This window comes from Maylandia zebra, linkage group LG9 (genome assembly GCF_041146795.1).
Source record: "Maylandia zebra isolate NMK-2024a linkage group LG9, Mzebra_GT3a, whole genome shotgun sequence".
NCBI classification, from domain to species: Eukaryota; Metazoa; Chordata; class Actinopteri; order Cichliformes; family Cichlidae; genus Maylandia; species Maylandia zebra.
The window spans coordinates 36,659,859-36,683,168 of record NC_135175.1 but is presented as its reverse complement, the minus strand read 5'-3'; the positions used below and the strand labels follow the sequence as shown (position 1 = coordinate 36,683,168).

At 48.3% G+C, this 23,310-nt stretch overlaps 1 protein-coding gene across 1 annotated transcript in view; it reads left to right on the top strand.

The window, feature by feature from the left end:
• dnah5l (dynein, axonemal, heavy chain 5 like) overlaps positions 1–22,535 on the top strand; it is a 50,700-nt gene extending 28,165 nt beyond the window's left edge. The window contains exons 36-85 of the mRNA XM_076888595.1: positions 87–274; positions 500–694; positions 837–971; positions 1,120–1,177; positions 1,277–1,408; positions 2,005–2,222; positions 2,305–2,439; positions 2,584–2,760; positions 3,426–3,515; positions 3,614–3,748; positions 4,364–4,465; positions 4,557–4,724; positions 4,805–5,011; positions 5,199–5,291; positions 5,569–5,805; positions 7,134–7,199; positions 7,347–7,487; positions 8,275–8,406; positions 8,875–8,985; positions 9,071–9,225; positions 9,968–10,089; positions 10,363–10,592; positions 10,721–10,879; positions 10,960–11,116; positions 11,222–11,367; positions 11,691–11,825; positions 12,730–12,831; positions 12,901–13,014; positions 13,953–14,120; positions 14,204–14,308; positions 14,795–14,908; positions 14,990–15,166; positions 15,392–15,586; positions 15,662–15,817; positions 15,893–16,075; positions 16,375–16,545; positions 17,329–17,580; positions 17,672–17,798; positions 17,878–18,149; positions 18,218–18,382; positions 18,683–18,900; positions 19,028–19,083; positions 19,178–19,299; positions 19,417–19,567; positions 19,695–19,894; positions 19,977–20,165; positions 20,758–20,890; positions 20,972–21,180; positions 21,256–21,477; positions 21,758–22,535. Coding sequence (XP_076744710.1) covers positions 87–274; positions 500–694; positions 837–971; positions 1,120–1,177; positions 1,277–1,408; positions 2,005–2,222; positions 2,305–2,439; positions 2,584–2,760; positions 3,426–3,515; positions 3,614–3,748; positions 4,364–4,465; positions 4,557–4,724; positions 4,805–5,011; positions 5,199–5,291; positions 5,569–5,805; positions 7,134–7,199; positions 7,347–7,487; positions 8,275–8,406; positions 8,875–8,985; positions 9,071–9,225; positions 9,968–10,089; positions 10,363–10,592; positions 10,721–10,879; positions 10,960–11,116; positions 11,222–11,367; positions 11,691–11,825; positions 12,730–12,831; positions 12,901–13,014; positions 13,953–14,120; positions 14,204–14,308; positions 14,795–14,908; positions 14,990–15,166; positions 15,392–15,586; positions 15,662–15,817; positions 15,893–16,075; positions 16,375–16,545; positions 17,329–17,580; positions 17,672–17,798; positions 17,878–18,149; positions 18,218–18,382; positions 18,683–18,900; positions 19,028–19,083; positions 19,178–19,299; positions 19,417–19,567; positions 19,695–19,894; positions 19,977–20,165; positions 20,758–20,890; positions 20,972–21,180; positions 21,256–21,477; positions 21,758–21,991 — 7,859 coding nt within the window. The 3' untranslated portion in view covers positions 21,992–22,535. The remainder of the gene's footprint in view (positions 1–86; positions 275–499; positions 695–836; positions 972–1,119; positions 1,178–1,276; positions 1,409–2,004; positions 2,223–2,304; positions 2,440–2,583; positions 2,761–3,425; positions 3,516–3,613; positions 3,749–4,363; positions 4,466–4,556; positions 4,725–4,804; positions 5,012–5,198; positions 5,292–5,568; positions 5,806–7,133; positions 7,200–7,346; positions 7,488–8,274; positions 8,407–8,874; positions 8,986–9,070; positions 9,226–9,967; positions 10,090–10,362; positions 10,593–10,720; positions 10,880–10,959; positions 11,117–11,221; positions 11,368–11,690; positions 11,826–12,729; positions 12,832–12,900; positions 13,015–13,952; positions 14,121–14,203; positions 14,309–14,794; positions 14,909–14,989; positions 15,167–15,391; positions 15,587–15,661; positions 15,818–15,892; positions 16,076–16,374; positions 16,546–17,328; positions 17,581–17,671; positions 17,799–17,877; positions 18,150–18,217; positions 18,383–18,682; positions 18,901–19,027; positions 19,084–19,177; positions 19,300–19,416; positions 19,568–19,694; positions 19,895–19,976; positions 20,166–20,757; positions 20,891–20,971; positions 21,181–21,255; positions 21,478–21,757) is intronic.
• Positions 22,536–23,310: the final 775 nt, after the last annotated feature.

Here is a 23,310-nt window from a genome sequence, read left to right as displayed (position 1 = left end):
TAAGTCACAGCATCTTCTTAACATGTAATAAACATGTGATCGTTCTATCAAAATGCTGATCTGAAAGTGCAGTGCTGTGTCTGCAGGTCTGGCTCAGTCCGGAGCCTGGGGCTGCTTCGATGAGTTTAACCGCATCGAGCTGCCGGTGCTTTCTGTCGCCGCCCAGCAGATCTACATCGTGCTGCAGTGTAAGAAGAACAAGAAGAAGCAGTTCGTCTTCACCGACGGAGATGTGGTCGACATGGATCCCGAGTTCGGCATCTTCCTCACCATGGTACCTCTGATCTAATGAACACTCTGGTGTTAGTATAAGTCAACGATAAATCATCAGAGTCACTCTGCATATGAAACAATGCACTGTTCAGTATTCAGTGTTCTTTAGGTGAGCAGTTGTGGATACATGAAGGCAGCTCAGTAACTACAGTGAGCCACAGGTCCAGCACTGAGCGTGCTGATGTTCCTCCGCTCAGAAAGTTCTAGTAACTTCTCGGTTTTCCAGAATCCCGGTTACGCCGGCCGTCAGGAGCTGCCTGAAAACCTGAAGATTCAGTTCCGCACGGTAGCCATGATGGTCCCGGACCGAGCCATCATCATGAGGGTTAAATTGGCCAGTGCTGGTTTCCGTGACAACCAGGTCCTAAGCAGGAAGTTCTACACCCTCTACAAACTGTGTGAGGAGCAGCTGTCCAAACAGGTGGGTGATCCTGCAGCTGTAACCACCACACATCCTGTCCTCCTTGATGGATTTTCTCATTTCTCCGTTGCCCTTCTTTGTAAACTGTTACTCATGCATTTAGTTATATTATTATTTATACTTCTCTGGTCTTTCTTACCAGGTCCATTATGATTTCGGTCTGAGGAACATTTTGTCGGTTTTGAGGACGTTGGGAGCTGTGAAGCGATCTAACCCGTCAGAACCAGAGAAGACCGTGGTGATGAGGGTCCTGAGGGACATGAACCTCTCCAAACTGGTGTGTGTGTTAGTAATAAATGCAGAAATTAGACTTTATGTTTAAAGTTGTCATTTCATTATTATCAGACTGTTAGAGTTGCCCACTAGGGGGAGCCCTTGTCCTTGCCACAGTCAGCCATCCTGATTGCTTGTGTGACTTTCTGCAGGTGGACGAGGACGAGCCTCTGTTTATGAGTCTGATCAATGACCTGTTTCCTGGCATTGGTACGTTTCTTTCACATAACACTGAAACACACTAGCAGAGGCTCCATGAGTACACGACGGCTCTCATACTGTGTGCTTTTCCTTCATCCCCCTCTGCAGTTCTGGATAAAGCCGGTTATCCAGACTTGGAGTTGGCCATCTTTAATCAGGCTCAGCAGGCCGGTCTGATCCCTCACCAGCCCTGGATCCTCAAACTGGTCCAGCTCTATGAGACGCAGAGAGTCCGACATGGTGAAGATCCCGACAGACAGACACAATTATCTGGAGGCAGTGACACATTAATTAGTCTTTCTCGTCTCGCCACTCAGCTTCATTTACAGTTCCAGTGTAAATTAGTGGAAAGCAGGCTCAACATGAGTTTCTATGGTCATTAAACACATAAACTGCACGTTTAGACTCATCAGTCTAATGTGATTACAAAGTGCTGCAAAGGTTTGCTAACTTTCTCCTCAACATGAGGTTTAAACAGTTTTGAGTGCAGGTTATTATTCTACATGTACACAGAGCTTCACAACATTATAGCTCCATTAACGCTGTTAAACACAACACTAACACAATCTGTCTTTGGCTGCTGTCACAACAACATAACCCACACTTACTGTGGATATAGTAACAGGATATTACACACTTAGAAACCAACAGCTTATTAAAAACGTAAATGTTATATAATATAATTTGGTATATAAAAGTTTAAAAAGCTTCTGGTGCACAAATCTTTATTTTATATACAACCAGTGTTCAGTAATGCTGAGGTCACAGACACACTGATGGCAATGCTAAAGAGTCTTCAGCACACATGGGAGTCGAGCTGTCCTGTGCTCGTGCAGGTATGATGACGCTGGGTCCGAGCGGTGCTGGGAAGACGGCGTGCGTCCACACGCTGATGAAGGCCATGTCTGAGTGCGGCTCGCCCCACCGAGAGATGAGGATGAACCCGAAAGCCATCACAGCCTCGCAGATGTTCGGCATGCTGGACGTGACCACCAACGACTGGACGGACGGCATTTTCTCCACACTGTGGAGGAAAACTCTGAAAGGCAAAAAGGTTGATGGAAGCTCAACATGTTCCCTACATTCATGATGCTCCAGTGCAGATGTATATGTACGTGTGTGTGTGTGTGTGTCAGGGGGAATACATCTGGATTGTGCTGGATGGTCCGGTTGATGCCATCTGGATCGAGAATCTGAACTCTGTTTTAGACGACAACAAAACTCTGACGCTGGCGAATGGCGATCGAATCCCCATGGCTCCCTGCTGCAAGGTCAAAGCAAAACAAACAAAGCTCACCTCACTTCAGCCAGACAGTCACTGTGGTGCAGTTTGACATAATCCACAAACATCATGATCAGAAACCGGAGATGCATCGAGGTCAAGTCAGCCCATATATTTTATATTCTTCCCTCAGATTGTCTTTGAGCCCCACAACATCGACAACGCCTCCCCAGCCACCGTGTCCAGGAACGGGATGGTGTTCATGAGCTCGTCAGTGCTCAGCTGGAGGCCCGTCCTGCAGGCCTGGTTACAGAAACTAGCAGAGCAGCAGGCCAGCGCTCTGAAACACTGCTTCGACTGCTGCTACCAGGTGAGAGCCGCCGGGACACAATTAGACTTATTTATCACTTTAATATTGATAAGATGTTACCACCTGGTCAAACATACACAACAAAGGAGCGGCAAAGCAGTGAACCATAAAATAACCTCATCTGAACTCAGCAAACAAGGATCAAAGCTTCTTTATTCAATTCTCTTCAGTTTTATTTATGTAGCACCAATTCACAACAACTATCACCTCCAAGCACTTTGTGTTGTTGGCCACAGACTCTCCAATATTACACAAAAGAAGGAGAAACGAGGAGAAGCAAGTGCACTGTGACTCAAACTGGTCCCAGCACAGGACCCTGATGAGCTCCATAATTAATCATAGTGAACTTGACATGAACACTGCTATAGACAACAAACAGGTTTTCTTACCCGCTGTAAACACGTTTATTTCTGCTGTAACGTTGGACATGTTACCCTGTTACCCCATCCACCTCTGGTGGCTGTTAGAGGAACTGCAGTTTTTAGCACTTGACCATTAAAGTCTGTTCAGTTTGGTGTTTATCGCTTGTTTCCAGCACCCATGTAGCCAAACATCAGTTACTGATGACGTTGTAAGCAGAGATTAGAAATGCATCAACCTTGAAGGTAAAGAAATCATCAGACAGCAGGAAAGCTAAAGGTTAGTTTTGTATTCTTCTGTTTCAGGACTTGTTGGACTTTGTCTTCACTGCTGTGTCCCCTAAGATGCAGGTGCTGGAGTGTATGTACATCAAACAGACTATTGACCTGCTGCAGGTAGGACACAGCAGTAAAACACCAGAAAAACTAGAACCTGAGCCTTCAAAGTTCTTGTTGCCCTTTTGTTTGGTTATTTTTCATATTTGTGCTTTCAGGGTTTGCTCCCCGCAGCGCAGGACAAACAGGGTGGCCATGATCATGTGGGACGCATGTTTGTCTTTGCGGTCATGTGGTCTCTGGGTGCACTGCTGGAGCTGGATGACAGAGCCAAGATGGAGGCCTTCCTGAAGGTGTGTGAAAGTTTTCTTTGACTCCATAACAAACCTCGTTTTCAAATCAAATGAACCCGTAGTGTGAATATTTACAGTCTACAGAGGCGGGATTACTCACCTTTACCCGCCCCCACTCTTAAGTAGAGGGCTAGGATTAAGGCTATGACCTACCCACGGTCCTGGTCAGATTCTCGTACCACTTTTCCAACACACTGACGTCTGCTCCTAATCTAGAACAGTTTCACCATTTTATGCTAAAAGAAAAAAAGTTTGCAGTACAACCTTGGACCCAGTGACACCAGTGCCATTTGAAGAGCCTGTCACATTAGAAAGAAAATGATCCCCAGTTCACAGACTGATGATCAGCACCCACTTTATTAAGTTTAGATACCAAACCAATCAAACTTTGACTGGTTCCAAGCAAAACGGGAAAAGACGTCTAACAAAGGGTCACTCATCTGGAAATGAGTCAGTCCTGCTCTGTTATCACAATCTTGAACACCACGGCCTCCACGGCTAGAGCAAACGAGTCACATGGGACTTTAAAAAAAGGTTTTTAAAGGATATATCTGGTTGGAAATGGATATAAATATTCCATTTGAGTTGAAAGGTGTTTTTGTTTTTGTCTCAAAGGCCCACAGCTCATCTCTGGACCTGCCACCCACTCAGGACAACCAGACCATCTTTGAGTTCACCATCAGTGAGCAGGGAGACTGGGAGCACTGGTCCAACAAGGTGAGAGGATTCTATGTTTCTCCTGAGTGTTAATCGCAGAGAATGAAGTCAGCATGCTGCATGCATGTTCTGTGTTTATGGTTCTGATCAGGTCCCAGAGTATGTCTACCCCAAAGACCACGTCCCTGACTACTCGTCCATCCTGGTTCCCAACGTAGACAACGTGAGGACGGACTTCCTGATGCAGACCATCATGAAGCAGAGGAAGGCCGTGCTGCTGATCGGAGAGCAAGGAACAGCCAAGACCGTCATGATTAAAGTAAGAGTGCGCTCAACCGTTCACCAGCACAGGCTAGCACAGGCTACAGCATGCAGCTTGCTCTCTGGCTCCCCCTGTAGGGCTACACTGGAAAGCTCGACCCAGAGCTCCACCTCAGTAAGACGGTGAACTTCTCTTCGGCCACGCTGCCCGGCATGTTCCAGAGGACGCTCGAGAGCTACATCGACAAACGCATGGGCACCACCTACGGGCCGCCGGCCGGACGCAGGATGACCGTCTTCATAGACGACATCAACATGCCCGTAATCAACGAATGGGGCGACCAGGTGGGCTTCAGGCTCTCTGTGATTGGTCAAACCTTTGCTAGCTTACCTCTTTGTTTCTCACAGAATAACCTCCACCTCACATCACAAATAACCAATCAGCTCAGTTTTTCCCCCACCCTGTTCTCTTTGATATGCATGTAACCAATCAGATTATTGTATCTCTGACACGCCCCCACATCTCACTCAGATAACCAATGAGATCGTGCGTCAGCTGATGGAGCAGGGAGGTTTCTACAGCCTGGATCGTCCAGGAGAGTTCATCACTGTGGTGGATGTTCAGGTGAAGTTTGGCTGTGGTTGGAGCGCTGTGGCACATTCTGGATGTTTCCATGATGACAGACTGATGAAGGTTGCTGTGAGCAAAGGCAGGAGGACACTACAGATATACTGGAGTATTACAGCTGTACCTAATGAAGTGGAGGGAAATATAGGAAGTGAACACAAACCTGTTGGTTTGAGGGATTCCTTCAAAAGTTTTAAATCATAAACAGAGAGATGATGATGATGTTAGATAATCTGCTCTGTGACTGACTGATGTGTGTAATGATGTTTACCAGCTGGTGGCAGCCATGATTCACCCCGGCGGCGGTCGGAACGACATCCCTCAGCGTCTGAAGCGCCAGTTCTCCATCTTTAACTGCACACTGCCCTCCAACTCCTCCATCGATAAGATCTTTGGCACTGTGGCTCAGGGCTACTTCTGCCCAGAGAGAGGCTTCCCCGGCCCGGTGTGCCAGCTCGCCGCCGCCCTCGTCCCCACCACCAGGCGGGTGTGGCAGGCCGTGAAGGCGAAGGTTTGTTTTTTAAATAAGATCAAATCGGACCTTCAGAATAAAAGAAGGCTAAAATGTATTTAATTCTTTATAAACAGTCATTAAAAAATTATATTTAAAGCAGCTGATGATCACTGAAAGATCCCCTCTGAGCTTTTCTCAGGTTAATTCTCATATATTAGGAGGACATGAGGAGGGACTTTGTTCTAATCAGGATAATCAATACTTGATAATCAAAGTCATCATCAAACTTCATCCAGGATGTATCAGATCTCTGCTCGTGATTAGTTCACCGCTTCATTTAATGATGATGGAGATTAAATGTCTCTGCTTTTCATTTGAAGGTCACATTTACTGCACAGATTCAGATTTTCAAACACCTGATGCCAATTTTGTCACGTGAAGGCAAGACAGGAAACATAACACAGTGTGAGATGAGGGAGGAAACACAGGGCTTAAATCCACATAGGGAGCAATCAGGGAGACAGGAGGGAAACACAGCTGGACAAATCAGGGCTGACGACACGAGGAGGCAGAAGCAGACACGTTGAAAGAGTCTCGTGTTAAAGTAAAAGAGGAAATGTTCCGGTCACTGGGGGACTCAAATGCAGGACTCCTTGCTCAGAGGAAGAACAGAAGGCTTTTCCTCACAAACACCAGCTGAAATGTGTGACAGGGACTCAGTGCTATATACAAGCGTGCGGGGATCAGGGCTCCAGGGAATCCACGGGGAAAAGCAGGGCAACACTCTCACTCCTCTTCACCAGTCATTCACTCCTCTCTCGCAGCAGAAACTCCGTAGGGAACGAGAGCAGGTCCAGGGGGTCTGTACACAGGAAACAAAAGCGTTAACACAAGAAGCTGAGACGCGGGAACTAGACTGTAGTGTCCAAGCCGGGATTTCACCGACACAGGTCAAGCAACGATCCAGCAAAGAGCAGCCTGGCTTCTTCCCTTTAGTAGAGGCCAGTTAATGAGACGCGGGTGTTGATCATCTCCCAGGTATGTAGGCCAAAGGCGGAGCCCACAATGAGCTCCGCCCAGGCGACAGAGGGAGAGAAAAAGAACACAAAGCAGAACTTCTCAGGAAACAACACAGACGCAGCCTCGACGAGGGGAGACAGAGCAGCTATGGACACAGAAACCATAGACAGAGAACTCTAACAAAGAAAGCAAAAGACCAGAAATGATCAATAATAATGTCACACTGCAAACTCTGGCTCGACGACCCAGGCACCTGAACAAATTTGACATGTTGATGAGTTTTGAGAATTGTAACTTTGCTTGACTTGATTTTGTTTGCATTCAGTCTGTGGATGTTTCTCACATGTGATCGTCTCTCTCCTCAGATGTTACCGTCTCCTGCAAAGTTTCACTACATCTTCAACCTGCGTGACCTCAGCAGAATCTGGCAGGTAGGAAAAATCACACATGGTTTTATTTCTTCTTCTTTTAATCCTGAATAAACGTTTTGTCCTTTTTCCTGAGACTTTCTCACTCGTACATTTATCCTGAAGCAACTCTCTGACCCGGCGATGTGAACGAGTCCCTGTGTGTTTCAGGGGATCCTCACGGTGAAGTCAGAGGTGTGTCAGAGCTCTGAGCTCCTCTCCGCTCTCTTCCATCACGAGTGCTGCAGAGCGATCGCCGATCGATTCGTCGACAGCGGCGACAGACGAGCGTTCGGCAGCATCGTGGAGGCGGTGTGTGCGCTCTGACATCAGCACTGTGGCCCTCAGTCACAGCTTACAGAACAGAAAGAACATGACCTGCTGCTTGTTTTGGCAAAGACTGAGTTTCCTTTTTACACTAAATAACTCAATAAATGTTAATAATACTGAAAACTAAGAGAAGGGGATTTCTGGGAGATATAGTTGATCCATTTTTAGGAAATTTGCTCGTCAAATAAAAGATTCCAAACTGGCAGCTTCATTAACCCTGGACGTGACAATAAATGATCCCAATCTCAAATATTTTGTTCTTTTACAGATGATTTGCTACCAGAGGAGCTTTGCATGAGTCACAGTTCAGAATAATCTTTATTTCTCTGATATCAGGCTTTTGTTCAGGAATGAAATCAGCAGCTATATGAACGTCATCGTTACATCTTTGGTCGGCTTCTGCCGGCTCTCGTGTTGCGTCTTTGTCACCCTTTGTGTTCTGTGTTTGTCTCTTTTTGTGTGTCTGCTTTTACTTCCTGTCGTTGTGTTTTTCCCGCCCTGATTGTTTCCACCTGACTCTGTGTTCAGTCATGTGTTTTACTTCCTGCTTCTGTTTTTTTGGTTTGATTCACGTTTTCTGTGTAAAACTGAATTTTCAGTGCAAAATAAAAACATTGTTGTCCAATAAACGTCTCTGGAATCAGAGCCGTCAGATTAAAGATGATACAGGAACTTATCTCATGAGACAACAACAACTTTTTATTTAAAGTGCGGCACAAACAGCAGTGAGTAAATCTTCTGGACTGTATCTAACGCTCCTCTCCCTCAGGTCACAGTGGAGGATCATGGGAGAGCTCTGACTGAGCATGCTCAGTGGAACAGCTGCTTTGTGGACTTCCTGCGTGAAGCCCCGGAGGCGACGGGAGATGAACCTGAAGACGCTGAGCTGGAGGCTCCGAAGGTCTCAGAATCTGATTTATTTTAATATTTTTATTAAAGTGAATTTTTTATTTAGTCGTAAGTTAAATAAAGTCCAGCAAAAATGAAAAGAGACTAAAGCTGTGTCCCAAAACGCCGGCTGCATCCTCCGGAGGCTGCGTTCGAAGGCCGATTACGTCACCGCCAGGCAGCGAAGGCTGTCCCAATTCGTCGACTCCTTCAAATGCGGCCTTCACTAAAGGATGGGTCGGGTTTGTCCTTCGTGGCCCACCATATCCCAGAATTCATAGCGCGGCCCAGCCAATTCCAGTTTCCAACAATGGCGGCCGCTGAGTTTTAATATTACTCTAATTAATCCACGTAGACCGCGAAGGCCGGGTCCTCCGAAGGATGGAGCCGACGTTTTGGGACACAGCTAAAGTCTTCAGGTCCCTCAGTGTTGGATAGTTTTCTGATGGTTTCTAAGTGTGGACACTGATATGATTGACAGGTGTACGAGCCAATCCCATCGCTGGACCTTCTGGCAGAGCGGCTGTCGGCTTTTCAGCAGCAGTACAACGAGGCGGTGAGAGGCGGAGCCATGGATCTGGTCTTCTTCAAGGTGATGATGACTCCTGTCACACTCTTCACCATGACCTTTGTTCATATCAGCTGATGGTGACCCTCTGTGTGTGGTCCAACGACAGGACGCGATGATCCACCTGATGAGGATCTCACGCATCCTGAGGACGCCACAAGGAAACGCCCTGCTGGTCGGGGTGGGCGGGTCGGGGAAGCAGAGCCTGACGAGGCTCGCGTCATTCATCGCAGGATACCAAACCTTCCAGATCACACTGAGCAGGTGAGTGCTTCCTGCGATTCATCGTGACCAACGGAAAATAAACACAAATAAGTCAGGTGTGAAAAACAAACTCACTGGGCAGAAGTCTAAACAGGTGGTGGGACACAGTCTCAGTGACCCACCACTCGTCCAATCAGCACTCGTCCAATCAGCACTCGTCCAATCAGCACTCGTCCAATCATAATCCAGTGTCCCTCATCCACAAGATATTCACACTCCTCCCTTTCAGGCAGAACTCCTCACAAACCCGCAGAAGAAAGTCTGTAAATGAAGTTCTGTGATAAACTATTTTATTTATATAGCAGCAAATTAAACAACAGCCGCCTCACTGTGTTTATACTGTAAGATAAAGACCCTACAATAACACCACCAATCAGACGACCCCCTGTGAACAAGCACTTGGTGACAGTGGGAAGGAAAAACTCCCTTTTAACAGGAAGAACAGAAGCAGAACCAGGCTCAGGGAGGGGCGGGGCCATCTGCCACCACCTGTTGGGGGTGACGGAGGAAGACATTCATTTACTTTTCGAACATTCTGCCCCCAACAAATATTTAACACAATAAAAAGGAATTTTCTTCCTGCTGAAAGGGAGTTTTTCCTTCAGAGGGGATCGTCTGAGTGTTGGGGTTTCTCTGTGTTACTTACAGTATAAGTGTGTGTGTGTGTGTGTGTGTGTGTGTGTGTGTGCGTGTGTGTGTGTGTGTGTGTGCGTGTGTGTGTGTGTGTGTGTGTGTGCTGCAGGTCGTACGGCAGCAGTAACCTGCTGGAGGATCTGAAGTCTCTGTATCGGATCGCCGGTCAGCGCGGGAAAGGCGTCACCTTCCTGTTCAGCGACAATGACATCAAAGAAGAAGCCTTCCTGGGTGCCAACGATCAGCTGACAGCTTTGATGATTCACAGATGATGAAACTCGCTCACGTCTTTAGTTTGCACCACAGCAGAACAAACATCAGCTCAAACTTTATCTGTTCATGTGAATCATCATGTGAAATATCAGGAAGTCTGAATGTAAAAGGAGGAAAACTGATTTTTTTACACTGTTTGTTTGTCCTGCTGATGGAAGCAAAGGTCAGAGGTCAGGAGGTCATGGGGTCAGGGCCCGTCTTGTTTTCTGACTCCTGTCTCCTCTCCTGCAGAATACATGAACAACGTCCTGGCGAGCGGTGAAGTTTCCAACCTGTTTGCTCGAGACGAGCTGGATGACATCACTCAGGACCTGATTCCCGTGATGAAGCGCCAGCATCCTCGCCGCCCGCCGACGCCTGAGAACCTCTACGACTTTTTCCTGTCCCGCGTGCGGAGCAACCTCCACGTGGTCCTCTGTTTCTCGCCTGTCGGGGAGAAGTTCCGCTCTCGTGCCTTAAAGGTGCGGCGAGGACTCAGGTTCACTGGTCACATGACCCTGATGATGCTGTAAGCTGGTGGAGCCAAAGGCTCCGTCCTCCTAAGAATTACTGTTTCTCATCAGTGACCTTTGACCTCTGCCCTGAACAGTTCCCAGGTCTGATTTCCGGCTGCACAGTGGACTGGTTCCAGCGTTGGCCTCAGGACGCCCTCATCGCTGTATCGCATCACTTCCTGTCTCAGTACCAGGACCTCCGCTGCTCAGAGGACATCAAGCAAAGCGTTGTGGTTACCATGGGAACCTTCCAGGTAGCGCTCCCACAATAATCTGGTAGCTTATAATTGCCAGCGTATTGAGCGGACTGATCACATGACCGAGATGTTCACAGGACCTGGTGGCAGAGAAGTGTGGCGAGTATTTCGAGCGTTTCCGCCGCCAGACGTTTGTGACGCCAAAGTCCTACCTGTCCTTCATCGACAGCTACAAGCTGGTCTACACGGAGAAGATCGCTCACGTCGGCACGCTGGCCGAGCGCATGCAGACAGGTGAGCATGGTTTGATGGGAGGGGCTAAACCGTCCTGTACTTCCTGTCTCAGGTGGAGATGGAGAGGCGAGCTGATGCTGCACATGCTTGTGTTGCTTCCTGCAGGTCTCTGTAAACTGATGGAGGCGGAGCAGTCGGTGTCTCAGCTCTCTGAGGAGTTGCTGGTGAAGGAGAAGGAGCTCGCCGTCGCCTCCCAGAGGGCAGACCAGGTCCTGCAGGAGGTCACGGCCAAAGCTCAGGCTGCCGAAAAGGTGAAAAAACATGTTTCCTGTTAGCGAGCGAGACGCGTCTGAAAGGTTTATTAGTCTGTTATGAAACATAAAGCTAACGTGAAGGAGCCTCAGACGCTGTTTGTCATCATGTTACTGAACAGAAGTGCAGAGCGACGAGGAAACAACATGTGAAACGTTGAGTGATGGTCACAGATGAGTCTGACTCTGGGGTGAACCTCTGACGTCCTCCGTTTGTGCTACACAGTCTTCATTGGCATTTTTCTTTTAATTACATGTAAACCGGGAGCTTTACAAGTGGGCGGAGTCAGCTAGCTGTTTAATGCCCCGCTCTGTGGTTACAGGTGAAGCAGCAGGTGCAGAAGGTGAAGGATAAAGCTCAGCTCATCGTGGACGAGATCGAAGCCGATAAAATGGCAGCAGAGTCCAAACTGGAGGCTGCGAAACCGGCTCTGCAGGCTGCTGAGGCTGCCCTACAGGTTACACTCAGTCCTCCATTGTATTTACACGTCCTCCACAGAGCGCTCAGGTCAGAGCGACGTAAGCTTCATCAGCAAATGGCGAGCGGCCGTGTGTCCGTCTGTTTGCTGTGACCACGTGGACTCGTCCACTGAGTCTTTACATGACTTTACACGAGCTTCAGGTGGGCGACAACAGAAGAGTCAAAGCTTCACTGGCTTCAGTTTGACTCAAACTGAACTAAAAACTGAAACAAAAGAAGAAGACGATCACAGAGAAACAATCTTAGCTGAAACGTCCGTGTGTGCTCACAGGTTTGAGGCCGTGTTCACTCATGTACACACTCAGTGTGTCTGCATGACAGTAAACAGAGCTGGTCCTGTGACACCTGCTCACAGTTACATCTGTGTTACAATAATAATACAAAGAACAAAAAGCAGCTGAAACTGTCCATGTTCTGCTGCTTCTCAGCAGCCACCTCCAAACCAGAGCAGCACCTGCATCCCTCAGGTGATGGAGCAGGCCGCCTCCGTCCACATGTTGAACGATGATAATGATAGAGTGTGTGATGGTGTCAGTGAGACTGGTCACCAGTGTCAGCTTCAATGGCGCAGTGTGTACTGGCTGGTAGTCCCACGGTGGAGGGCCCAGTGGACCGCTCTGAAACTAAGCTGCTAAAATCTGACCTGTAAAGTAAAAGCATGTGAAGCCGGCTCTGAGCACCGTTCATGAGAAAACCTCAGAGACCATCAAAGCTCCTGCAGACAAACAACAAGCGTTAAACGACCTGCCTGCATGTTTCTACCACACGCTGTCCTCCTGTGGTCTGAGTGAAGCTCAGACTCACATGTTGTCCCTGTGTGCTGTTTGCTCGTCATCATCATGTGTCACGTGTTCAGCCTCAGAGTTTGTCTCTGTGTGCAGACCATCAAACCAGCAGACATCTCCACGGTGAGGAAGCTGCAGAAGCCTCCTCATCTCATCATGAGGATCATGGACGCCGTGCTGCTGCTGTTCCAGAGAAAGGTCACAGTCGGAGCCTGAAACGTTCCCTCAGAGTCACGACATGCTTTATAAATCTGTCATCTTTCTCAGGTCGACGCCGTGACCTCTGACCCCGAACGACCTTGTCCCAGACCGTCGTGGGCCGAGGCGATGAAGCTGATGCAGAACTCGGCCTTCCTCAGCACCCTGCTCAACTTCAGCAAGGTCACAAACACACACACACACACACACACACACACACACACACAGACACACACACACACACACACACACACACACACAGACACACACACACACACACACAGACACACACACACACACACACAGACACACACACACACACACACACACACAGACACACACACAGACACACACACACACACACACACACACACACACACAGACACACACACACACACACACACACACACACACACACACACACACACACACACTGGTATTATTATACTTGTTCCAGCTGCAGCATAAACCTGAGTTTGAATGAGTCCTCATGTTCATGAAGCTTCACTCTTTTGAAGAAGTGTCAGATGGACACACGTTGACCTCACACACTCAGATGTGTGTGTGTGTGTGTGTGTGTGTGTGTGTGTGTGTGTGTGTGTTTGTGTGTGTGTGTGTGTGTGTGTGTTTGTGTGTGTGTGTGTGTGTGTGTGTGTGTCTGTGTGTGTGTGTGTGTGTCTGTGTGTGTGTGTGTGTGTGTGTGTGTGTGTGTGTGTGTGTGTGTGTGTGTGTGTGTGTGTTTGTGTGTGTGTGTGTCAGGGGGAAACTCCCCTCTCATGTTCTCATCACCTACTGTCTCTCTCCGTGTGTCACATACCTGCTAAGCTGTGGATCTCTGAGGTCGGCGCGCCGCCTGGAGAACCTCGGAGCGTCAGCTGATCCACCCGTCTGCTCTCTGTCATTATAAAGTCCTGCTTTATGTTTATGTTTATATTCTTATATTATCATAAGATTCTGTTTACTTTGACATGATCGTGATAAAACATAAAGACAGGAAATGCAGCAAGAAGCCAAACAGACATCCCGCTGCAGTAAAATGATTCTAAGTTGGTAGATCTGCACTGAGAGCAGATTTCATGAACGCATGAACTGAGGTGATGTTTGACGTCTCGGTGCTGCAGGACTCCATCACAGAGGAGGTGGTGGAGCTGCTCGCTCCTTACCTCCACATGGACGACTACAACATGGAGACGGCCAAGAGGATCTGTGGAAACGTGGCGGGGCTCTGCTCCTGGACTCAGGCCATGGTCGACTTCTTCAGCATCAACAAGGAGGTTCTTCCTCTGAAGGTGAACGCAGAGCTGTCAGTATCCATGAGAGCAGGAGCCAGCCTGACACAGGCGCTCATTATAGTGTGTGTGTGTGCGCGCAGGCTAACCTGGCCATGCAGGAGGCCCGTCTGCTGGTGGCTCAGGCTGAACTCACTAAGGCTCAGGAACAGCTGGATGCTAAACAGCTGGAGCTGGACGCGGTGCAGGTAAAGTGTGTTTGTGTTCCCGCTCTCAGACTGTCGTCTTTAATAAAGACTGAACTGAAGTCAGTCAAATCTCTAATCATGAGGCAGTTTCCTGTTTCACTGTCACTGCAGGTTTTCGACTCTCTTCAGTTTTATTTGGGTTCAAAGTCTTGTAGAGTTTCTGTGCACAGCAGCATTTCAGCCTTCCTCTGTTTTGGTGGTTAAACAGCAGCCGTAACAAGAAATGAGGGAAAATACAAACGTCATGGTCACTGGTTTGTTGTTTTTATGGTTTATTGAGTATTGAACCTTCTGAGAATCATGACCATCTGTAGTTCAGCAGTTTGCTATCAGTTAAATCTGTCTTTGTGAAACTCGCTGACTCGTTTGGACACTTTAGTTTTTCGTCTCCACTCATTTGGTACTCTCTCTTCTTTTTGCACTGATAACATTTTAATCGATTATTATGTTTAAAGTTTGGTAAATGTGTCTGATCTGGACCTTCAGGCGCTTTACGACGCTGCCATGAAGGAGAAGCAGGACCTGGAGGATGACGCCCAGGCCTGCCGCCGGAAGATGGCCAACGCTCGCGCTCTGATCGACGGCCTGGGAGGAGAAAAGGTCAGCTTCTACCTTTCATCCATCTAACGGTTCATTGGTCCGTCGTTCCTTCATCTCACACCTCGTCTTGTTGTGCCTCAGGTCCGTTGGACCGACAGCAGCGCGGGGTTTCAGACTCAGATCAAACACCTGGTGGGGGACGTCCTTCTGGCCACAGGCTTCCTGTCCTACGCCGGCCCCTTTAACCAGGAGTACCGCAGCCTGCTGCTGACGCTGTGGAGGAAAGAGATGGAGGAGAAGCTCCTCCCCTTCAGTCCCGTAAGATGTCACGGCTGAATGTTTATACAGAGAATCCACAGACAGTAGGAGTGTGTCCCAGAGACACAGATACCTGCAGCTCAGACAAAGCAGCCATATTATTGGTTAGATGATGAAACACATCACAGCCGCCTTGTTTCTGTTGGTTCTTAAACATGAGGAACCAAACCCTGCTGAACGAGCTCGTTCTGACCTGCTGATGATGTAACTCCGTTTCTCCTGCAGGAGCTGAACGTGATTGGTCTGCTGGTGGACAACGCCACAGTGAGCGAGTGGAACCTGCAGGGTTTACCCAGCGACGACCTGTCCATCCAGAACGGCATCGTGGTGACGAAGGCGTCCCGCTACCCACTGCTGATAGACCCCCAGGGCCAGGGCAAGACCTGGATCCAGAACAGAGAGCGAGACCAGCAGCTGCAGGTGAGAGCGTCAGCACGTGACTCAAAGTCCGAGCGCTTCGCTGACTGTTCGTGATTTTCTTCTTCTGTGGCTCAGGTGACGTCTTTGAACCACAAATACTTCCGTTCCCACCTGGAGGACAGCCTGTCTCTTGGGCGCCCCCTGCTGCTGGAGGACGTTGGTGAGGAACTGGACCCTGTCCTGGACAACATACTGGACAAAAACTACATCAAGTCTGGCTCCACTTACAAGGTAAAACAGCTGATCTGGACCGGAGGCTAAACGAGGAAGAAGACACAGTAACGGATGTTTCTCCTCCTCCTGCAGGTGAAGATTGGAGACAAGGAGGTGGATGTAATGAAGGGCTTCACGCTCTACATTACCACCAAGATGGCCAACCCAGCATACAGCCCTGAGGTCAGCGCCAGGACAGCCGTGGTGGACTTCACCGTCACTCAGAGAGGCCTGGAGGACCAGCTGCTGGGACGGGTCATCTTGCTGGAGAAGCAGGTCACTCCACCCGCCAGTTATCCAATCAGTGACGTAGTTAATGAGTTAGCTAGTTACATTTCCTACGGTATGTTTGAAGGCCATTGTAGCGCTCGGCACGTCCACATTAAGATGTTTTACACCACACACTCATGCTGTCTGCTTTATGTTGGTGGGAACGTCTGAACCCACGTGTCCGCCCAACATCTCAGCGGAGGCCAAACAGGCCACGAACAAAGATAACGTTTCTGTGCACTGAACTGAAGGTGGATTAAATATGCCTGCCCTCATTTTGAAACGATTCCCGTGTTCTGATGAAGGAGATGGAGGCAGAGCGAGTGAAGCTCCTGGAGGAGGTGACGTCCAACAAGAGGAAGATGCAGGAGCTGGAGGACAGCCTGCTGTTCAGGCTCACCAGCACACAGGGCTCGCTGGTGGAGGACCAGTCTCTGATCGAGGTGCTGAGCGTCACCAAGATCACCGCTCAGGAGGTACCAGCTGCTCCTTCACTGCGTCTCCTTAATTCAATTCAATTCAATTCAATTCAATTCAATTTTATTTATATAGCGCCAAATCACAACAAAAGTCACCTCAAGGCACTTCATAGATACAGAGAAAAACCCAACAATCATATGACCCCTTATGAGCAGCACTTTGGCGACAGTGGGAAGGAAAAACTCCCTTTTAACAGGAAGAAACCTCCAGCAGAACCAGGCTCAGGGAGGGGCGGGGCCATCTGCTGCGACCGGTTGGGGTGAGAGAAGGAAGACGGGATAAAAGTTATTGTCTGATGCATGTTTGTAATGTTCATCGAGGAAAACATTTAAAAATCATCAGCTGCACTCTATTAACGTCCAAGGATAAAAGTCTGCAGCTGGAATGTGAAGAATAAATCCGCTGTAAGGGTCACAAAATGGGGGGGGGGGGCGCCCCCTAGGGGAGGCGCAGAGCCCTTGCAGGGGGGCACAGTATGAATAAAATTAAATAAATTTTATAAATAAAATAAATGAATTTAAAAAAAGTGGGAGCAGCGCTGGGCTCTTCAAATCACGGACGAACAGTATCCCACATTCTTGATTTTTAGTTCACAAACACTTGTTGTAATGACTAACTACTCCTGACATGTTGGAGATGTTTGCTCTTTATACAGTAAAGTTACAGTGAGATACAAATAACATCAGGCTGATCCTGCCACGATTTGTTCCCCCGGTTCAAATCACAGACAAAAAGTATCCCACAGCTGTAGGTCCTGTCTGAGTCCTTTTATCTTCCAGGTAAGTGAGAAGCTGACGGTTGCCGCGGAGACAGAGGTGAAGATTAACCAGGCCAGGGAGGAGTACCGGCCAGTGGCCACCAGGGGGAGCATCCTCTACTTCCTGATTGTGGAGATGTCGCTGGTGAACGTCATGTACCAGACGTCGCTGTGGCAGTTCCTCGGGCTTTTTGATTCGTCCATGCAGAACTCGGCCAGGTCGCAGGTCACCTCCAAACGCATTAGCAACATCATCAGCTTCCTCACTTACCAGGTGCTCCTCATCAGCGCACACCTCAGGGCTGTCCTTTCTTTCCTGTAACGTGCACTCGAGTGGAGGTTCAGGATGTTTGTCTGTCCCTCAGGTGTACCGTTACACAGCCAGAGGTCTGTACGAGGAACACAAGCTGCTCTTCACTCTGCTGTTGGCTCTAAAGATTGACCTGCAGGCCCGAATCATCTCGCACGTGGAGGTGCTCACCTTCATCAAAGGTTACCTTCTCCTCCTCCTTTCTTCTCCTGCATCCTCCAGAGTCCTTTGAGAGTGAAAGTGGTTTCTCTCTCGGTGTAGGTGGAGCCTCTCTGGACCTGAACTCTGTAGAATCGAAGCCACGGCGCTGGATCCTGGACCAGACCTGGCTGAACCTGGTGCAGCTGTCCAGCCTGCCTGCGTTCTTCCAGATTCTGAACCAGGTGAACCAGAACGAGCGCGCCTGGAAAGCGTGGTTCGACCATCCAGCGCCAGAAGACGCCCCGCTGCCCGATGGCTACGAGGAGAAGCTCGACACCTTCCGGAAGCTTCTGCTCATCCGGAGCTGGTGCCCCGACCGGACCATCGCTCAGGTCTGACTGCTGATTTGATCTGACAGAGCAGACTGGTTAATGTGGAGGCTAACAGCTGATGGTTGCAGGCGCGGCGCTACATCTCAGATTCTCTGGGCCAACAGTACGCCGAAGGCACGGTCCTGGACTTGGACGCCATGTTGGCAGAGAGCAACAACCAAACGCCGATGGTGTGTCTGCTGTCGATGGGCTCCGACCCGACTGAGAACATCGAGAGATTAGCCAAGAATAAGGTGAGGGCGAGCAGTGAAAGGGCGGAGGTGAACGATGATGTAATAAAAAGGAAAAACATCGGAAACTACCGAAATAATTAATACTAAGTACGAATAATATAGTCATAAATCCTATTTAAGCAAGTGATCGGATATTTACTTTAAACCTAAAGAGTGCAGATGACCGGGGTACACAAGAAAATACAGAAATAATTTTTGTGTATTTATAGAAAAATTGCTGAAAGTATAGGAGCAAAAGCAAATTAAGGAAAAACACTGATTTATTTTGTTAAAGCCTAGATTTGATTTTTTTTGCTGCAGGGGGCGCCGTGCCGTCCCATCTCCATGGGTCAGGGCCAAGAGGTTCACGCTCGCAGGCTATTGGCCAACAGCATGCTGGACGGCGGCTGGCTCCTCCTCCAGAACTGCCACCTGGGACTGGACTTCCTGGATGAGCTGCTGGAGACGGTCACATCAGCCGTGCCGGAGAGCGTGCACAAAGATTTCCGAGTGTGGCTGACGACCGACGTGCACCCCAGGTAACAATGACGAGGTCTGAGGTCCTGCTTTAAGTCCTGGCGGCCCCTCTGCAGGTTCACTTTACGGCACATTTAGTCTCAGCTTAAACCAGCAGAGCTGCTTGACTGTGTTTGTGTTTGTGAGCAGGTTCCCCATCACCTTCCTTCAGTCCTCCATCAAGTTCACCAATGAACCTCCTCTTGGTAGGAGACATGATCCTGATGAACTCGTGAATTTTTATTGATCCTTCGCTGTCTTTCACTTTCCCACTTATTTTATTTTATCTGTCGGCATCAGGCATGAAAGCCGGTCTGAAGAGGACTTTTAATGGTGTCACTCAGGACCAGCTAGAGATCAGCAACCTGCCTCAGTGGAAGCCTCTGCTGTACGCTGTGGCCTTCCTCCACACCACCGTGCAGGTATCTGCCAACACCCACACGATCAGATTCATAAATCCACCATTTCTTTGTGGAAAACAGCTCCTGTAAGATCATTCTGATGTTATCATTTCTCCTTCTTCTTCTTTATCCCATCAGGAGCGTCGTAAGTTCGGTCCGCTCGGCTGGAACATCCCCTACGAGTTCAACCAGGCAGATTTTACCTCCAGCATCCAGTTTGTGCAGAACCACTTGGACAACCTGGACGTGAAGAGAGGCGTGAACTGGAGCTGTCTGCGCTACATGCTCGGTCAGTCTCTTTAAACCTGCTCTGTTCTTTCCACCGTAACGTTTCATCCATCAGATTATGAGAGAAACCTCCAGGTCTTCAGGTCTCTAGAAATCTTCCTGATTCTTTCTTCATGTCTGCTCTCCAGGTGAAGTCCAGTATGGCGGTCGGGTGACGGATGACTTGGACAAACGGCTCCTCAACACGTTCACGAGTGTCTGGTTCAGTGAGAGCACCTTCAGTGAAGCTTTCTGCTTCTTTAAGGGCTACAGCATCCCTGCCAAGGCCAAGAGCATCCAGGAGGTCCTGCAGCACATCGAGGGGCTGCCGCTGGTCGACTCACCGGAGGTCCGAGCACGCTCAGAGACGGGACGCGTCCACACCGAGGCAGTACTAGCCCAGTCACATGTCACATTTCTCCTGTTTGCAGGTGTTTGGACTCCACCCCAACGCTGACATCACCTACCAGACCAACCTGGCGAATGACACGCTGAGCACCATAATCAACATCCAACCGAAGGACACCGGAGGCGGGGCCGGGGAGACCAGGGAGGCCAGCGTGCAGAGACTAGCCAATGAGATGCTGGAGAAGCTGCCACCTGACTACATCCCACATGAGGTGTTTGTTTAGCACCGAACGGCCGACCCAAAACTCGACGAAGAACACAATCCCACCAGCTAGCTTAGCTTAGCATGAATACTGGAAACAGCTGAGCTGCTGTGTAAGCAACAAGCTGCCAAGTTAAAAACAAAAATGTGCTCATGTTCAAAGCAGCTTTGTTAGGCTCAAGAAACACATGCAGCTCTGTGCAGCTCAAACAAACAGTGTACTAATACACGAGTGTCAGAGATGCAGGTGAGCAGATTTGTGTACGTTTGGACCGAGCCGGGGTAGCTGTTTCCTGTCTCTAATGTTTATGCTAAGCTAACATTATTGAACTTTGACAGGAAGTGAAAAAGAATGCAGAGATAAATGTGACAATAAAGCACAGTGTGGTTGTACTCTAGAGCCCGGCTGCTAACCCCGACCGTCGCCCAGTGAATGATGGAAACGAGTGAATAGATTTCAGACAGCAGATTTGTCAGCGTCTGATTCTTTTAGATGAATTCAGACTTCAAATCATCAGCAGAATCTGGCATCTCTGAACCATCAAACACGAACACGTTCATGAGTCCTCTGGAGAAACATGATGCCTCTGTGTGTTTTGAAGGTCAAAGGTCAACTCCAGAAGATGGGTCCTCTTCAGCCAATGAACATCTTCCTCCGACAGGAGTTGGACCGAATGCAGCGTGTCATCAGCAGCGTACGGAGCACGCTCACTGACCTCAGACTGGCCATCGATGGTCAGTCACACACACACACACACACACACACACACACGTGTTCACTGACGCTCGATCTGACTCGTGCTTCCGCCGTTGCAGGGACCATCATCATGTCTGAAGACCTGCGCGACGCCCTCGACAGCATGTTCGATGCTCGGATCCCGCGCCTGTGGCTGAGGCTCAGCTGGCCGTCGGCCACGCTCGGCTTCTGGTTCAGCGAGCTGCTGGAGAGGAACCAGCAGCTCAGCGCGTGGATCAGCGCCGGCCGGCCCAACCAGTTCTGGCTCACCGGCTTCTTCAACCCGCAGGTTGGTTCGTTGTTCCGGAAATCTGGAGTTTTGGAATTCTTCAGTTTTCTTTCCGAATGTTTTTTGTTTCTTTAGGGTTTCCTGACCGCCATGCGCCAGGAGACGACACGCTCCAACCTGTCCAGGGGCTGGGCCTTGGACACGGTCACCCTTAGCAACGATGTCACCAAGATGATGAGGGAGGACGTCTCAGCTCCGCCCCCTGAAGATGTGGGTGGAGTCTATATCTATGGCCTCTTTCTGGATGGAGCGGGATGGGACAGACGTGGCGCCAAACTCGCTGAGGCTCCGCCCAAAGTTTGTCTTTTTAAAATCAGTGTTTTTTTACTTAAATTAAAATAATAAACTGAAGCTTTAAAAAACTTCAGCGTTCAAAAGTCCAACGTTTTACTGTTTCTGTATTTTTTTGTAAATTAACATAAAAACATTTTAAGAGTTTTTAAAAGATTCATCTAATGAAAAATTATGAATTATTAAATGATTCAGAAACTAAATCTAAACTAAAGTTTAGGAACTAAATGAAATCAAAGTATTTTTGTTTTTGCTCAGTAATAATAAGTTTGTCTCGGCCCCTCAGGTCCTCTTCACCCCCCTCCCTGTGGTCCACGTCTTCGCCGTCAGCTCAGCCAACACGGCCGACAGTAAGCGTCCCCCTGGCGGCGGGGGGGCGGTCAGCCTGTACTCGTGTCCCGTCTACAAGAAGCCTCGACGCACCGACCTGAACTTCATCTTCTCCCTGCAGCTGAGGAGCGTGCAGCCGCCCGAGCACTGGACGCTGCGAGGCGCCGCGCTGCTCTGCGACTGCAAGTGATCCAAACGTTGTTGTTCCACAGACACGGACAGACACTCACCGTGGGGCTCTGCTGCGTCTCACTCAGACCTCCCCACAGTTTCAGTTTGAGCTTTTTTATTCTGATGTTCTGATAGTTTCCATTTTTCTTCAGCACCAAACATGTTTGTAGGTTTTTAGTCTGTTAAATTTATGAAAATCAAAATGTTTCCACCTCTTCTCTCCGCAAGTCTCTAATAATAATAATAATAATATTAATAATAATAATAATAATAATAATAATAATAATAATAATAATAATAATAATAGTAACATTAATGATTTTGTATGTGACCTCACACAGTAAAGCTGATGTGAGGATCATCACAGTTTTGGTGATTGTCGAACTTAATGCATAAAATAATAATTTTCTTTAATTAAAAAACTTTCCATCTGTCATTTCCTGAGTGTTTCAAAATAAAAGTCCTGTCTTTCATGTTTTGAATGTGAGGCTGTTCCTGTGATGCCTTCAAATCTGGTTCAGTCTGCAGTTTTTTACAGTTCAGAGCCAAAGTGACTCAAACATTTACTTAAAAGAGGTTTTTGTTCGTCTGGGTTTTCCTGCTCAGCAGCGCTAAACAGGCAAAACACACAAACAGAAAGAAACAGGAAAATATGTGTTTCTGTGAACAACGCAGCAGCAAAATGAAAGACCAGGATTTATTTTTTAATGATTGACAAAAACATTAAATGATCATGTTTATTTTCACATAAATGTTCCATCGGTCCTTCTTTTAGAAGAAGTTTAGAAATTAAAAATACTAATAACACAGCAGGAAAAAGCCGACAGCACGAGTCCTGAAAGGCTTAAAGAGAAAATAAACGCACAAAGAATGAAACAAAAAGGCACAAAACCTCAAAACAAGAGTGAATTAAATCTGACCGACACACAAAGATGCTAAAAGCCCCAAACATGAACCTGTGAGGTCATTAATGCCTGTGTGTGTGTGGGTGTACATGTTTACATGTCTTTGTGGGGACCAAAATGCCCGTCCCCACAAGTTTGAAGACATTTTTGGGACTCAGGATGTGGTTTCAGTGTCAGGGACAGTCAGGTCAGGGTTAGGCATTCAGTCTTAATGGTTAGAGTAAAAGGCTGAGGAGAGCATGATGTCAAATAGATGTCCCCACAAGGATATGAAAACACAACCGTGTGTGTGTGTTACTGTGAATTTGTGAGACAAGTGAAGATTTCAGAATCAGTGAATCACCAATCACTTCCTGTTGGTGAAGAAGAGCAGACTCCTCTTCAGCCACAGAAATGAAGAAGCTTTTATTTTGACGAGCTCAGCCACGAGCAG